Source organism: Lepisosteus platostomus, chromosome 12, assembly GCF_059453375.1.
Source record: "Lepisosteus platostomus isolate fLepPlt1 chromosome 12, fLepPlt1.hap1, whole genome shotgun sequence".
Taxonomy (NCBI): domain Eukaryota; kingdom Metazoa; phylum Chordata; class Actinopteri; order Semionotiformes; family Lepisosteidae; genus Lepisosteus; species Lepisosteus platostomus.
In genome coordinates, this window is record NC_142622.1 from 30,843,359 (window position 1) to 30,859,460 (window position 16,102).

Below are 16,102 nucleotides of genomic sequence, written 5' to 3' on the forward strand. Positions count from 1 at the left end.
AACTGTGGTTAACGTAATAGTTTTGTATTCGTTTACAATAATTTTAGCAATAGATGCTGAAATTGAGATCCTGTATTTGCACTTTGTTTATGCAGATGAAGCTATAATTTCCAAACCAATGCAAATTCAACATACTTAACCCGGGTTCCAATGCAGGGGCCTACAATCAAAATGCAGACATTGACAGCTATGAATCAAATGTAAGATTATACCTGAGACCATGAATTTGTCATTCTTATAACTAAATTAAAAAACAAGTTACTGAAGAGCTTGGAATCTTCAATTGTTCAAGTAATAGGTTTATTCCATGCTGAAAAGAGAAGAAAGGAAACATAACATTTCGGCTGTGGAGCCTTCTTCGGGTGTGTCAATATCTTCAATTGATGTTTTTTGTATTGCATTTGTTGGGATTCCACACCGGTCTTGCTGAATATCGTGTTCCCCTTCAGCTTGTGAAATAGTCAGTTTATTTTGTTATTTTTTAATGAATTAGACGGCAATGAGTGTGAGAAGTTTGAAGCTTCCGAAGAGTGAAAGGGCAGACTGAGTTTTGGAATGATGTGTATTGGAAACCTCATTAGGGTTTGTCCTGATGGGGTGCAGGGAGAAAAGTGATGTTGAAAAGTTCCTTTGGGGATATAACAATCTTGGAAAATATATGATGAAACATTTTAAGGTCATTTCTAGGTATAGGGAGCTCACTATAATGGTTTATATTTTAGGCAAATTACTGCTATTGGGTAAGACTACAAGTAAGATAAGGATCGTACAGTATGTGATAAAATGGAGAATAACAAACAATGGATAAAGCCAGCACTCCTTAAAAATGGCTTTTTATTTTGTGAAGTACCTGTATTTTTTTCTTTTTTCCCCCCAAGCCTGTTCAAAGTTTAAGACTTAAATTGATTTTTATTTAAATCCTTTTATGAATTGTACATTCAAACAATTGTTTGGAAATGTAGATGGGGCATCCTATTTCCATGTAAAAATTCAAGAGTTCAAACACACATCTTTATTGATTAGAAAACCAAATATATTCATGATCAAAACAAAATAAACAAATATAAAGCAGATTTGTAATATACACATTTGTACAGGATGCAGAGCAAGCACATGGTGTTTCAAATATAAAAGAAGCATTACAAAAATTAACAAGGTCTGTGAACTCTGCTGTTCTATACCAATCATATCAACAAAGAATATTAAAGAAGCTCACAGATTTTGTTTGCAGTAGTGGAAATCACCTTACAGTATGTGTGAATTTTGCTGAAATACCCTTTAACACTATTGCCTTTCTGTTTTCATAAAGTCACAAAGAAACGTATATGGTAGAATAGCTTACAGATACATAAAGCTTCTAACACTGGAATAAAATCTGAGCCAAGATTTATGGGTTCTCTTTTCACAACCATTGGTATATGCTGTGGAGAATGAGCATTTTAAGTTGTTCTCTGTTAGTAATTTAAAACTATGGCATGGTAGAACTGATTAGTTCTAAACACTGCAGATTACTCAAAGATGCAGGAAACGCTTAAATGAGTAACACCTGCACGGTTGCAGAGCTGGTCCAAAGAAGCAAAACTATGCTTTAAATTAATGTAACATTGCTCATACTACTATTAAGACTGTTTACAGAAAACATTGTTTTGGAGAATTCTGTAAAGTTTCATTTTGTGGTTCATTCATCAGGTTCACTTTCCTGGTCCTGGGGGGACCACTGTATCTTCAGTTTTTTGCACCCGCAAAGTTCTTAATCATAGACTAATAGACTATGGGATTTATAAATGTAGCAATTTTCAAGCTTATAAACTGTAGTAATTTAGTATCATTGTGTGCCATTTTACCAAAAGTTTTTAAAGTAAGCAAAAAATTCAAGATATCAATTACCCTGAAAATGTAGACCTGAAATGGAATGAGAATCAACTGAGACAGTTGTCCCACATGATCAGGGTTGGTAACTACTAAATAAGAGTACTAACTAGGAGAGTCACCCCTTGATATTTTACAAATGTACACAAGCTTTCATGAATCACCTTATATGGTATCAGAGTGATGCTATCTTGCGCAATTAAGTTCTGTGATAATGTTACTCTTACTCAAAGATGAAGCTTTGGTTAGAAAACTATTTTATCTGATTGTTTTCCAGCCTAGTCTACTATACAATGTTCACACAAAAAGAGGACTTAATACCATAATTATTAGGAGGCCTACTATAAAAAAAAGATATTCAGGAATGTTTGATTTTTTCAATTTGTTTGCTTCATCTTCAATTGAAATCCATTTATGTGGAATCACATTTTACCTTATATACATTTCATTCAAACAGAGGTGCATATTATTACTGCTTGAAACTATTCAGTGTACTTTGATACTGAGGTGGAAGCACTTCAGCAAGCATTTTGAAATAGTTTGATGATTCTTTAGAAATATTAAATAATATTTGTGCCTGGATTTAATCAGATTTGTAACCACACTTGAAATTGTCCGGGTATCTCCATTTTCCAGCAAACAAAGTTGAATGACTTACTGGGATTTGTAAGTGACTGGTGTATTGATTTAATCCCGCCCTTAATCAGAGTAAAATTAACAGGAACATGACAATTACCAAAAACATTTAAGAATTACTTAATTTAGTAGCTTCTAGGTTTAGCATAACCTTTAGCATAGGTTGCCTGCGAGCTGCTTAAGCATTTTTATGGATTTTACTACAGAAGTACATGAAATAGAATACTGTATTTACTAAATGCATGGCTTAGTTCTTTAGAAAACGTAAAGCAAATTTTAAGCAAGTAAGCAACATAGCCAGTTAAAATATGTTACATTAGGCTCTTGACAGATGTGTTGAACTGTATAATGCTAGAGTTCATGTTACAATTTGGAAAAGAAACTGATTAAAACCATATTTTCATCCTGTCCTACATCTGACAAGTCCTCCCCTTTTAGTTCAGCATTAAATCACTATTCTGTTGCTTCAGACGTTTTCAAAATTAAAAATGTAAAATAGTGCTGTGAAAATATTTTCTACGAACTTTTAGTTTTTGTCAAAACTTTATGCAAACTTAGATCAGTAACGGTACTGATTGGACCAATAATATGTGTAGAGCCCTTAATAATTATACATTTTACAGTTGGACGTGAGCCTTCTACAATTGCCTTTTTAAAGATAATCAGAAGGAAATTTTATTTTAATTTAAAAAAACAAGGACAAATGTACTTTGTGTTTTACTATTTTTTAACAATTTCTTATTAAAGTACATGAATAAAGGTTTTCAATGAGAATTGTTCCATCACTTCACGATTTCATTTGCCCTCACTTCTCATGGCATATGTTAAAATTCACAAGTGTGCACATTCACACACCTACAAAGCTTGAAGTTCAGTATTATATATACTGTAGTAGTCTTTCTTTTAGGACCTAGAATTTAGGTGATGTTGGTGTAGAACCATTCAGGAGAGTTGCATTTCTCTTAACTACATGATTACATGTCTTACAAATCCATACACACACATATATGCACCAGATAGCTATATATTCCAACAGTGGAAATTAGGGAAAGCATGTCCAGACTATTAAAAAATAACTAAAACTGACATGATCAGCAAACATCAAAATCATTACAATATGTTTATAGCAATAGAAAATTTACAAAGTACTTATACAGTACATTATCTCTCAAGCTTTAAACATTTTCTATGATCCCATAACACCTGATGTTCAGTGTGCATGTAGGCCAGTTTATGATGGCTGGATTTTCACCTATCACTTTTTTGTGTGCAGCATAAATTCACATTCCATATTTCATATTGAGTGACACATTACTTTCAATTACTGTTTAAAAGGAATTCTGGTTTTATATAAGAGAATGTAATGAATATGGCTGATCATGTTAATCTGCTGTATTTTCATTTTTTAAGTTTTAGATTGTGAAATATAGTTTTAAAAGAATCCACATACTCTGCCAGAAATGAACATAAGGTAATTGGGATTAAATAGTATTAACAGTGGTTGTCCTAGAAATTTATAAAATGTTAATTGAAAGTTACAATTTAACAAGAACTGTTTGTATAATTGCATATATTTAATATTAATTTATACTGATTTATATCTATACACTTATAAAACACTCTCTTATACAGATGTATCAACGTTTTTTATATCGGTTGTCCGGCAATGTGATAGATTGCAAGGTGTGTTAGCCTCTTAACTGTGAAGTATAAGAGTGGAAGTAGTTTGAACAGAGAAGACTTGAATCCTAGTGTATTAAAAAAACATGTCTCTGAAGACCCAGCATAATTACCAGTTTTTACTTGTTTTCCTCACTCATAGCACCAAGTATTCACCTATAAGCTGAATACATGTTTTGGGACTAGTGTGACTTTAAATTAAAACATGCCATACTTCAAACTACAAATTCAGCAAGCACAAAACAGCGCACCTTATGGTCCAATATTGTATTTTTTAAATCTAAGCTCTTTAATTTCTATGGACATGTCTCAGTTTCTCAAAACCTCTGAACTACATTCAATGAAAAATCTTACCTTTGCTCTCAGTAACTGTGCTTCATTAAAGTATATCACTATACATGGAATATTTTAATTTGGTTCCATCAGCATAAATATTGAAAAAGCATACACATTTACCAGAAGATGCAAACAGGGAGCTTATACAATGCCTGACTACAATACTCTTTGTGCATAGAAATAATATACCATATGATAAAAGAGTAGCTTTTAACAGTAAACATCAGTGTTATCCCTTCTGCAATGCTGTTACAGCTTGTTATAGAAAACCTGTCTACTACATTATGTGTACCTGTTTATTTCAAGGGTTCTGGAGCGTGTGCAGGGTCAAACAAAATAAATCTATTCATAATTTACGTTGGGAAAAAAAGTTAATGTGCTATCTAAAAAAAAGCACTATGGGCTAATAGTGCAATCAGCACATTATTTCTGGTACAAATAAGGTACAAATGGTACAAATCTTTTTTAATCAACATAAAAGCCTCAGATCCAGATTTTCAATTTTGTGTTACATTTAAAAATGGAATTCATGCATTAAAGCTGCAAAACTATAGAAAATATTTCAAAGCTTCAAAAGTTTTATGTGGTGACAAAGTTGTTTCACTTTGATGTGGAACTGTGCTTTGCAGCACCATGAAAGTGATTAAACTTAACTATCATTAGACTCCACACAGTCTGAGCTGGGTATCTCCAAGGCTTCCAGTGAGACACAGCTTTCTGGTGGGGAGACAGAGCTCCCTGTCTCCTGGATGGACATTGACACTTCACTGACACAGGCAGGCTTGGCAAGTCCTCTGTCCTTCTCGCCGCTGTCCTGCATAGCTGTAAGCTGCTCCTCTGTCACTGCCCTTAGCTCTTTGCCGTGTTCAGTGTCCATTTCCCCCTGCACATCCCTTTCATTTTGTTTCTCATTGTGATTGTTTTCACTACTGTTCTCCTCTTTTTCAATGCTCTTCTCCTGCTCCTCTTCGCCCCCTTTCTCCACATCTTCTATGATCTTCTCTGCCAGTTTCGGTATCCTGTTTTGCTTTTTGTTTTTTAGCACATCTTTAATGGAGGTTTTATTTGACTTGCTTCTTGTTTTGAAACTCAGCTTCTGTTAAAGTCAAAGGATAAAAGATTATACATCTTTGCTTTTGAACAATGTACTCTAAGACTAACAAGCCATACGTTTTCAAGTAGGTACATTTAGTTCTGTATTATAGATTAATATTGAAACCTCAGCTATCAGTAAGTACTTCAGGAATATTTAATTTATGAAGTAATGTATATTTTAGTTCTGATTAATTTTGATTACACTTAGTGTTTTGTAGTTAAATACTTTGTATCTGGGAAAAATATACTGAAAATAAAAACATCACATAACAGTAACAATATAATAATAAAAAGTATTCGAAAAATGACAAAACCTTTGCGTATGAGTGCCACTGGCATTTTATTAAACAGTCATGACATTGATAAATACATTATGCTGATCTGTAGACAAAAGTCTCAATCAACAGGGAGCCTGCTATGAAAGTTCGCTATGAAAGTCCAAGGCTTACAGCTCGTGGTCACATTTTGAATAAATACAATGCATGATTTGCACCAGGTTACAGAGTCTGGCATGTGTCTGTTCCCTGGTCTCTAAATCCTAGAAGATCGTTTGTCATCCAAGATCTTCCCAAAATAGTCAGTGAGGCTGTGTTTTCTTCTTACACGGGCAGCATGTAAGATTAGTGATGCAAGATAGGTAGCAGGTGAGGCCCTATGACTATATGATGTATGTGTTGTGTAGTCTGTTTACCATCAATTACTACAAGTGGAGTTCTGCCTGAAGTGACTAGACACTCATGCCCAGTCCATCACACCTGGATCTCTCCACTGACCTTGGCAAGGTATTGTGATTCAAAATCTTCCAGACTGTGGCCTGCCAACTAGCTGTCATATTGTTTCCTCCCTGTCATTTTCTTTCTTCATTTTCACCAGGTTTGACTCAGTAAGGGTTTAAATCACCCCCACAACTGTCTCCAATCAACTTTCTCACTATTTGCTTGATTAAGACCTTAAGCAAGAGTCACAGCTGTGTCACAGCTGATTACTAATGATCAGTTAAACAAAATGACACAAATGCAAAATCCATGTACTTTATCTAAAATCAAAAATGCATAGTTTAGCATAGCACAATGCATAGCACAATTTCTTTTGATGTTTGGTATTTATTGAACAGAATATGTGCATTGCATCTTTATATCCTTTCTGTACAGAAAATTGGTTCTAGTACTTTCCACATTATGTAAAGTTTTACCGTAATGTTAAAAAATACCATTTGACTAATATTCGGCTGCCTGAGTATGCCTGAGCTTCTTCATCTTTTAGTGGACTCAAATAAAACTAAGCACCATAACCCTTGAAAATTTAAGATCTTGACAGGAAATCATGAGGAAAGACCTCCTTTCCAAAAGGTCTTTTTATAGTCTTATCTGTTCTGCCAGACTGTTTACTTAACATTTTTAGAAGTGTTTGCATTAAAAATACTTCATAATCCACTAAATGAGGTGAATTCTATTAAATTAAATTTCAAAGAAAGATCTTTTTTGAGGTATTCTCTGTGACAAGCACAATGCATTTCGTGGATATACTGTAGATATCAAGGTGAATGCCATTAATTTACTATTGGTTAAATGGTATTATCACAGGTTTAACATTGAAAAGTTTTCTGTAAAGATTGTTGTGTTGTGTGTGATTCAGCTGAAGCAACTGAATCAAAATGTTTCATTTGTTTTCACCCCAAATGAAAGGCTTGAAGTTATCTGTGCTAAATTGGAGTTCTTTGTGAGACTATAATGCTTAGAAATTCCCTAAATGGTATACAATTCTAGTGAATGCAATAGTGCTACAAAAGCATGTTTTAGCAGCACTTAAAATGTTTGGATTTCTGAAAACAAAACATGACCTTTTTGATCATTTCAAATTAGCCACACTGCATTACAATTTCTCTATGGGATATAAATTATAACATCACATTACAGCCAACAGAAACATACTGAGGAATGTGAGGTCAGTTACCTTGGATTCCTTCTTCTTTCGGGGTAGGCAGGGTCTCTGAAGAAAAACAATCTGCTTTGTTGCCAGATTGCCTTCACTGTTAAAGAGATCATTCATTACCCTCAGCTGCAGTTCAGTACCACTCCTGTCAGCACAACTTGCACTCACTCTCTTTGATTATTTATATCATCACTGAACTTGAAATAGCTACAGTATTTCTCAGTACCATGGTACCAGAAGTATCATTTTTAAATGTAAAAAAATGAGATTACACATTTTGTAAAAAATAATTTAAAATCAATACAACAGGCATACAAAGTGTGTACAATAACGACAAACTGCATATTATATTGTATGTATTATTTACATTTTGGATTTCTGAACTGAAGAATCACTGTGGTCATACAATAAGTATGTAGTATTTGCTCATATTTGTTTCACGCACAATATTTAGTACATTTTGAATTGAGAGACAGTTATTGCACATTGTCATGAGCTAGTACTGGCACCAACAGTGGTACTTACTATCAGTATTACTGTTTCTTTGTGATTCAAATGTGCATTTCAATTCCTCTTTGTCCCATCATTTAACCCAGATATCAAAACAGTAATTACAGTACATGCTGTTTAAAACATATAATATTGTTAATTAACACTAAAGTGTTTCATTTTTGTTCTAAAGGCAGCTTTTTTTAGAAAAATAAAAATACTTCCTCATAAACAGGAGATAAAATGAGAAAACAAAGGACTGGAATCTGAGATTTTGTAACTTCCTCAAGGTCTAAAATAGAGATTATAGAAGAGGTCCCCTGCTGTGTGCTTTATATTTAGAAAACAATTCTGCCTCCTGCATGGTTTCCTGAACAGCCCTAACCCACAAATACTTTATCTTTAGGAATATGCTTTAACATTTTTAGATTTAAAGTGTAGCCTGAAGAATGATGGGGCAGTAAGACAATTATACTACCCTCATATTGTATAGAAAGAATACAGAAAATTCAGTGTAAGCATTGCTATTACAAACATGAAAAAATAAATTGCAAAGGCTTTGGATAGTTTTCAGCTAACTATTTGGATAGTTTTCACAGTATTCTCTCTCTGCTAGTGACTGTAATATACAGTACAGTGAGATCAAATAATCTAGACTTCAAACAAAAGACTCTATGATGATGATCTGTCCAAACTACTTCTAAAAATGCACATACAGTATAGTGCCTTTTAAAAGTATTCACCCCTACCAATCATGTCCCATTTTATTGAATTATAAATTATGTATATATACATATGTATATATGCTGTATATGTATATAATACATTTGTGAAGTGAAAATTCTTAATCAAATCTTGAATGTTCAAATGGAATACTTTAATGCATCAAAGAACTTAAATGGCAGCAAAAAAATACAATATGTCAATTGCTGGATTCACCCCCTTCGCTGTGGCAAACCTAAATTAGTTCAGTAGCAAAAAATTACTTTGACAAAAGTCACAAAAATAGGTGAATATGTGGAATAATAGTGGTTCGCACGATTTTAGAATACATGCACGTCTCTTTAATGTCCCTCATTCAGGTAGTGAATTATAAGCAAAGATTCAACCATGAAAACTAAGGAGTTTTCAAAACAACTCTGATAAATTGAACACTGAATATTGTGCAATAAAGAGGTAGAACATGCGTTGTACATGACACTGAGTACATCAGGCTATCCCTCTAAATTGAGCAGCCAGACAAGGAGGAAACAATGCGGAGTTCAATGGGTAATATGGGAGAAAATGTCCAGTTATCAATATCTTGGTCACTCCACAGAGCTGGCTATTACGGCAGAGAAGTAGAAAGGAAACTATTACTGAAAAAAAAAACGTGTTGATGTTTTGATACTGTAAGAATGAGACAAAAGGTTCTGTGATCAGAAAGGGAAATATTGAAAAAGTGTTAGGTCTGGTACAAACCTAGTACAGTTCATGATCCAGACAACACTATCTCCAATGTCAGGAATGGTGGTAGCAGCATTAGGGTATGGGGCTGCATCTCATTACTATGTGAAACTTGATGAGATTGAGGGGAAAACAGATAGAGCAAAGTAAAGGCAAATCTTAGAATTGTAGAAGTAGAAACCTGCTTCAGTTGGCTAAAGCCTTAAAACTTGGATGGAAATTTACCTTTTAAAGGACTACGACCCAAAGCACAAGATCAAAGTTAAACTCTGATTTAAGATAAGAAAGTGAATGCATGACTTTAAGATCCTGAGATTAGATGAGATGATGTCCTAAAATGAGAAGAACAGCTGTGAAAAGGCTTGAAAATGGGTGAAAATTAATCTTCGATTAATTTGACAGAGCATTAACAAGTTTTCAAAGAAGAGGTGAAAATTGTACTTTTTTCCAGTGTAAAACAGACTTATACAAAATGCCTCACAGAGCTGCTTCTGCCAATTACTGATGTAGGGGTTTGAATACAGCAATCAACATATTTAAGTTTTTCATATAGTTCAAGCAAGTAGCTGCATCAGCATGCATAGGGCTAAGTATTTGATTGTTTTTTGCAGTTTTTGCAAAGAACATTTAGTTTAACCATAACAGCATTCATTAACAAATTTGTGTTAAAACTATTCACTTAAAATAATACTGTATGTAAATATCATTTGAAATTCAATAAAATGGGACAGCACAGAAATGATGTGATTTCACTTTACGCCTGTCTTACAGAAATATATTTTATATTTCATTTTCTTAATTCTATTAATTTATTAATCAAAATATTAATTTTCTGCCTGACTGTAGCTGACAGTAGGCAAGACCTTATTGTGTTACTTTTGATAATTTTATAAAGAAATTAAATAATGAACTAAAAATATTTTAAAATGCACACATTTCTATCTGGGACAGTGCCTTTGATTAATTAGATGTATTCACGAGGCAGTGCAAGACTATTTTCAGCATGGCAGATTAGAGATCAGTACAGACATGTAATTAATCAGTGCCGTCCTGAAAAGCTTATAAACATCTTCTCAGTATGAAAAAAGACACAGTTTAATAATTATCAAAGAACATGGGAAATCCTCAAAGAGGATTTTAAAATTTTTAAATCACTACATTCACTACATTACATCCTGTGAGATGACATACAATGCTTTGCAAAAAAAATCAGACCCTTGCACAGTTTTAAATTTTTTTGCTTGCAGTTATAAAGTAAACAGATAAGCATGAAAGTTGTATACAGCACAGATCAGGAGAAAAGTATAAAAAAATAATCCTCCTAATATCTTTTTGTGAATGGTCAAAGATGATTAAGGAATGGAAGGGACCCAGACTCTGCCTAGATCTGGAGTCGGCCACCTTTCAGAAGTGGCGTGCCAAGGGTAAGCTCGTGCATCTGTTTTTATGGGTACTCCTGTAATGTCAATAATAACCCTGTTTACATTTTTGTTCATAAAAATGTAAAATTAAAATATAATAATATCTAAACTGGATAAATTAATATGCACGTCTTACCACCCCTACTCGAAAAGAGTAGGGGTGTAACCCCGGCGTCCTGGCCATATTTCCCATTGGCCTTTCCCAGTCATGGCCTCCTAATAATCCCCCTCTATGAACTGGCTACATTACTCTGCTCTCCTCCCCACTGATGGCTGATGTGTGGTGAGCGTTCTGGCGCACTATGGCTGCCGTCACATCATCCAGGTGGATGCTGCACATTGGTGGTGGTGGAGGGGAGTCCACCTTATAAGCAATTATTATTATTATTAACACTTAGTGTGATTCTTGCTGTTGCCTTTCCTTGCTGAGTTCTCCTGTCTCAGGTTCGTAGCTTAACTGGCACACAAGCCGTTGAGTATTCAGTTGTTAATGGGCTACGTAAGGGACAAAGAACTGACTCCATGTGTGAAAATACCTGTTAACAGTGGTACGTTTATCCAAATGCTGAAAGCAGTGAAAATGCCAATTTCTTCAAACAGCGAAATTTCACTGGCAGGGACTTCCAACAGGTCAAAGGTCAAAATAGAGACACTTTGATTGCTTTCAGTAACCTCAAGTGTGTTTTGTATATCCCAGAACATTGAGTTCCAGATGTCTAAGCACCAAAATTCAATTAGTTGCTTTTTAAAATCCTTAATACCCATCCACAAGAACACTGAGACATCCATATCAATGGTATCGAAGCTGTCTGGGTTAATTAGAAAAGAAAATATTTGGCCACAACGTTGGAAATCCTGAAATCTGAAAAAAAATTCTGAAGCCATTTTTCACATGTACATTCCACTCTATAACATGGATTGTGCAATGTTTTGAAGGCTCTTTAAGATGTTGGAAAAAGACGAAAGTTGAAGTGTCAATGTCCCAAGAAAAATTATGAAATCCATTTTTCATCATGCAATATGGGGGAGTTTTGACTTTTGACAAAAAGATCTTGATTGCAGACAATCCACAAACTGTGCCAAAACCTTCCCAAAGCTTAGCCAATGAACAATCTTGTGAAACAATGTTCTATGTATAGTCCAGTTCCTGTAGCAGAGTTTGAAACGGCCTGTGTGTCAGACTGAGCAACAAGGAATGTCACTATTTTCTCCTCTGTAGTCATCACATTATTAAGCTCATAATTTTAAGCTTGGCACAAAGTTTTTATTGATGAATAATACAATGAAAGTTTACTATGGGGTGACCAGTTGTAGTCTACAATGATCATTATGAATCAATTCTGTTGCTCCATACCAGGCACTGTCAATGGCAAAGAGCCAGTCTGAAGAATCTGAAGATCGCGAATCACCTGTGAGCCCCCCAAAAATCTTTAGATCACCTGAGACTTATTTAGAGATTGAAAGAGCCCTGGCCCCCAAACCAACAAACTCCCAGTCCAGACCAAGATCTATTGTCGTCAGGTTTCTAAGATTTAGAACCAAAGAAGAGGTTCTAACGAAAGCCTGGGGGAAAAAGGAGCTGTTCTATGAAAACATAAGGGTATATTTCGATCACGATTATGCACCCGATGTTCTTCAGAAGCGGCTGGAGTGCAAAGAAATGAAACAGATGCTGAAAGAAAAGAACATAAAATTTAAAACACCTTTTCCAGCCAAACTAAATGTTTTTTTCGACTCAGGTGCCCAAATGTATAACTGTGCTGCGGAAGCAACTAAGGACATAATACGCCAAGGTCTGATTGCGGGTGGGGCCAGAGCGATGGCTGCAGCGAGGTCCATGGAGGAGCAGATTAGACAGGGCTCCTGGCAGCAAGCGCACGGCCACAGGGAGAGACGCAAGGAGGAGACACTGACAGAGGAGCAGTACAAGACATTCCAGGCTTTCTGCCGCCAAACTTCTCCAAATGACTGAGTCTGAGAGTATTACCCCTCTCAGAACTAAAGTATCTGCTTATCTATTGGATTAATGTAATAATTTACTGTAAGGTTTCATCCCCTTTATTCCCTTCGAAAAGTACCAGTTTCAATTAGTTGTGTAGTAAAATCAAGAAATGTATTCATGTTTTGAAATATAAGTTTGGTTGATGTGGAGAAATTACTTGATAAAAGTTAGATACAGATTCAAAGTTAGACACTGTACTTCTAGGAATTGTAAAAGGGAACTTAAACCATTAGAGAAATACGTTTATAGATCTATAGAAGACCTACTGTAGGTCTATTTGAAGGATGGAGGGATATATACCCGACAGGAAGGGATTATACACATTTTTCTGCACCTCATAATTCATATGGTAGAATAGATTATTTTCTTATGTACAAATTAGATAGATCAAGAATAAAGGACTGTGAAATTGGAACCTTGGATTATTCTGACTTTAGAGTTAAATCTGGTAAAAAAGCATACTGCTTGGAAGATTAACTGTAGTGTTCTGAATGATAATGATGTTAAAGAGCTTTTACAGTTTTGTACAGTTTTTACAGAACAATGATACAGGAGAGGTTTCCCCAGCAATACTATGGGATATAGCTTAAGCTGTACTTAGAGGGAAACTTATTTCCATTTGTTCATATAAAAAGAAAGTAAGACAAGCTGAATTAAGCAATTACAATCCAAATTAAAAACTATAGAACAAAAACATAAAAAACACCCACTTGTACAATACATAAACAACTATTGAAAGTTAGGGAATAAATAAATGACAAATTATAGTGATAGAAACAAAAATAAAATTTAAAGCAAAGTTATTATGAAACAGGAGCCAAATCAATGAAATATTAGCAAGAAGATATTGCTAAAATATTTAATCCAGTAATCAACCAGATACATTCCAAACTAAAAGAAATACAAACAACCTTTAGAGAATACAACAGAAAATTATATTCCAACTCTGAAATTTAAAATAAACAAGATATAGTTATTTTTATTAGAGTCACTTAATTTGCCTATTTTAAATAACATGCTAACTAGAGTAATAAATGAGGTGGAAATTTTTGCTTTAATACTAGCCAAAAGATTAAAGAAAATATGACCTCAGATGATAAATTTAGATCAAACCGGTTTTATTCAGAACAGACAAACGCAAGACATAAGCATATTGATGATCAAAAGAAGGAGGCAATTTTAGTCAGTCTAGATACAGAAAAGGTCTTTGACTGGGTCAATTGGAAATTTGTATATCGGACATTAGAGAGATTTAGATTTGCTGATGAATTTATCAATATGATAAAAATAATTTGCTTAAATCCTACAGCACAAATTAAGATCAATGGACATCTCTCTAAGAGATTTTGTTTGAAAAGAGGTACAAGACAGGGGTGTCTCCTGTCACCTATTCTGTCTCCTCTGTAAATAGAACCTTTAGCAGGATGGATTAGACAAGACTAAAAAATTAAAGGGATAGAAATTAAAGGACAAGAACATAAGATCGCATTGTATGCAGATGATGCCCTGCTATATTTGGATGACCCCAATGAATCGTTTATCAGAGTTATGGATCTTTTGGAAAAATTCGGTCAGGTATCAGGGTACAAATTGAATATAGAAAAAAACAGATGTTTTATGTTATAATTATAATCCCATAATTTGGCCAATTTTGACTTTGATCATATTGAAGTAAAGGATAGATATATATGAGGGATTCTTCTAGCAGCTAGTAGAAAAGCAATCACAAGAAAATGGCTTATAAAAGAACCTCCAACACATGAACAATGGGTTAATGTTGTGAATGAGAACTATATAATAGAAAAGATAACTTTTTCTCCCAGGTTACAGGCAGAGAGGTTTAGGAAATAATGGAAAACAGGGATTAATTTTATCTCCCCACTGAGACCTGATTTAAGTTTATGAGAGAATACACAGTAATATTTCTGTGTGGACTATTTTACTGTTGTGTTTCTCATTAAACAATTGTATTTTCTTGTATAGCCCCCCATATCTGCTAGCATAATGTAAATAGTTTATTTTATATGTATGTATGAACATAATGTAGCAAAAATGAAAGATGAAGGCAAACGTTTATTTTGCTGTTCTGGATGCGTTCTGTTTGTAAATCTTTTCATCGCTAAATAAAAAGTTTAAAAAAAATGTTATCGGATTGGATTGTGAGCTTTCATGTGAAAACAACAGGCTAGCGCCACTAAAAATAATGCAGTAAATACACCAAATAGCTTTTTTTTCTCTGCTAAAAGGCTTTATTTGGGTAGCATCTTCTAGAGAATTACAGATCAGTCAAGTATAGTTTTTACAGTTTTATTAACTTAATTTCTTCGTGGTGTGTTAGAATTTTACTGCACATACTGCTTTAATTGCAAGTGTCACTAAAAATCCCTTTGCATGCTGATAATGGCTTGTAGGTTGCTAACCCCTGGCATAGTTGCTGTCTTTTCAAAGTGAGCAGCCAGTTAAGATGGGAACTTTTTAAAGATGCCACAATGAAGCCAACAGCAGAAATAGGAGAAAATGTCTATGAGTCTAACAAAAAACATCCCACATGGGATGAGCTGGGATCCCACAGCAAAACACCTAAGTGATAACTGCTGACAAGCAAAGATTCAAACATGTAGCAAAAGGTTTTGTGGTCAAAGAAGACAAAATTGGACATTTATGGTTGCAAAATGTTATATCTGACTCACATCCAACACAATACATCATTCAGTGAATGACATCCCTACTTATAAGCATGGTGATAGCTATATTATGTTATAGCTCTGCTTGACTTCAGCAGGGACTGAGAAGCTTGTCAGGACCAATGGAAAAGACCAGAGTACCAACTGCTTTAGACACAAAAATGGGACAAATGCTACTTTATAAATATATCTTTTTTAAAATACTGCTTTTTAAAAGAGTGACACTTTAAAAAACTGTTTTAGACACAGGACTGGGACCTTTCAGCAGGATCTAAAGCTACACTGGGGTGGCTTAACAATAAGAAAGAGAACATCATTGAGAGGCCCAGACAAAGTCCTGTCTTGAATCTTATCTAGAATCTGCTAAAACGAAACGTTGCACCAATTGAGTTGTTAAGATGGTAATGTAATCACAGCTCTTGGTCTCCGCAGAAACTGGATACATTTGCATGAAGAGTCAAACACATCCAAGGGCTGTACAGACTCACTTGGGACAATTGTCCCAGCTGCCT

At 34.5% G+C, this 16,102-nt stretch overlaps 1 protein-coding gene across 4 annotated transcripts in view; it reads right to left on the reverse strand.

The window, feature by feature from the left end:
* Nucleotides 1-997: 997 nt before the first annotated feature.
* LOC148651398 (raftlin-like) overlaps nucleotides 998-16,102 on the reverse strand; it is an 82,599-nt gene continuing 67,494 nt past the window's right edge. For all 4 annotated transcript variants that reach the window (XM_088601619.1, XM_088601618.1, XM_088601620.1 and 1 more), the window contains 2 exons: nucleotides 7,570-7,645; nucleotides 998-5,617 (listed from right to left, as the gene is read on the reverse strand). In XM_088601619.1, coding sequence (XP_088457745.1) covers nucleotides 5,171-5,617; nucleotides 7,570-7,645 — 523 coding nt within the window. In that variant the 3' untranslated portion in view covers nucleotides 998-5,170. The remainder of the gene's footprint in view (nucleotides 5,618-7,569; nucleotides 7,646-16,102) is intronic.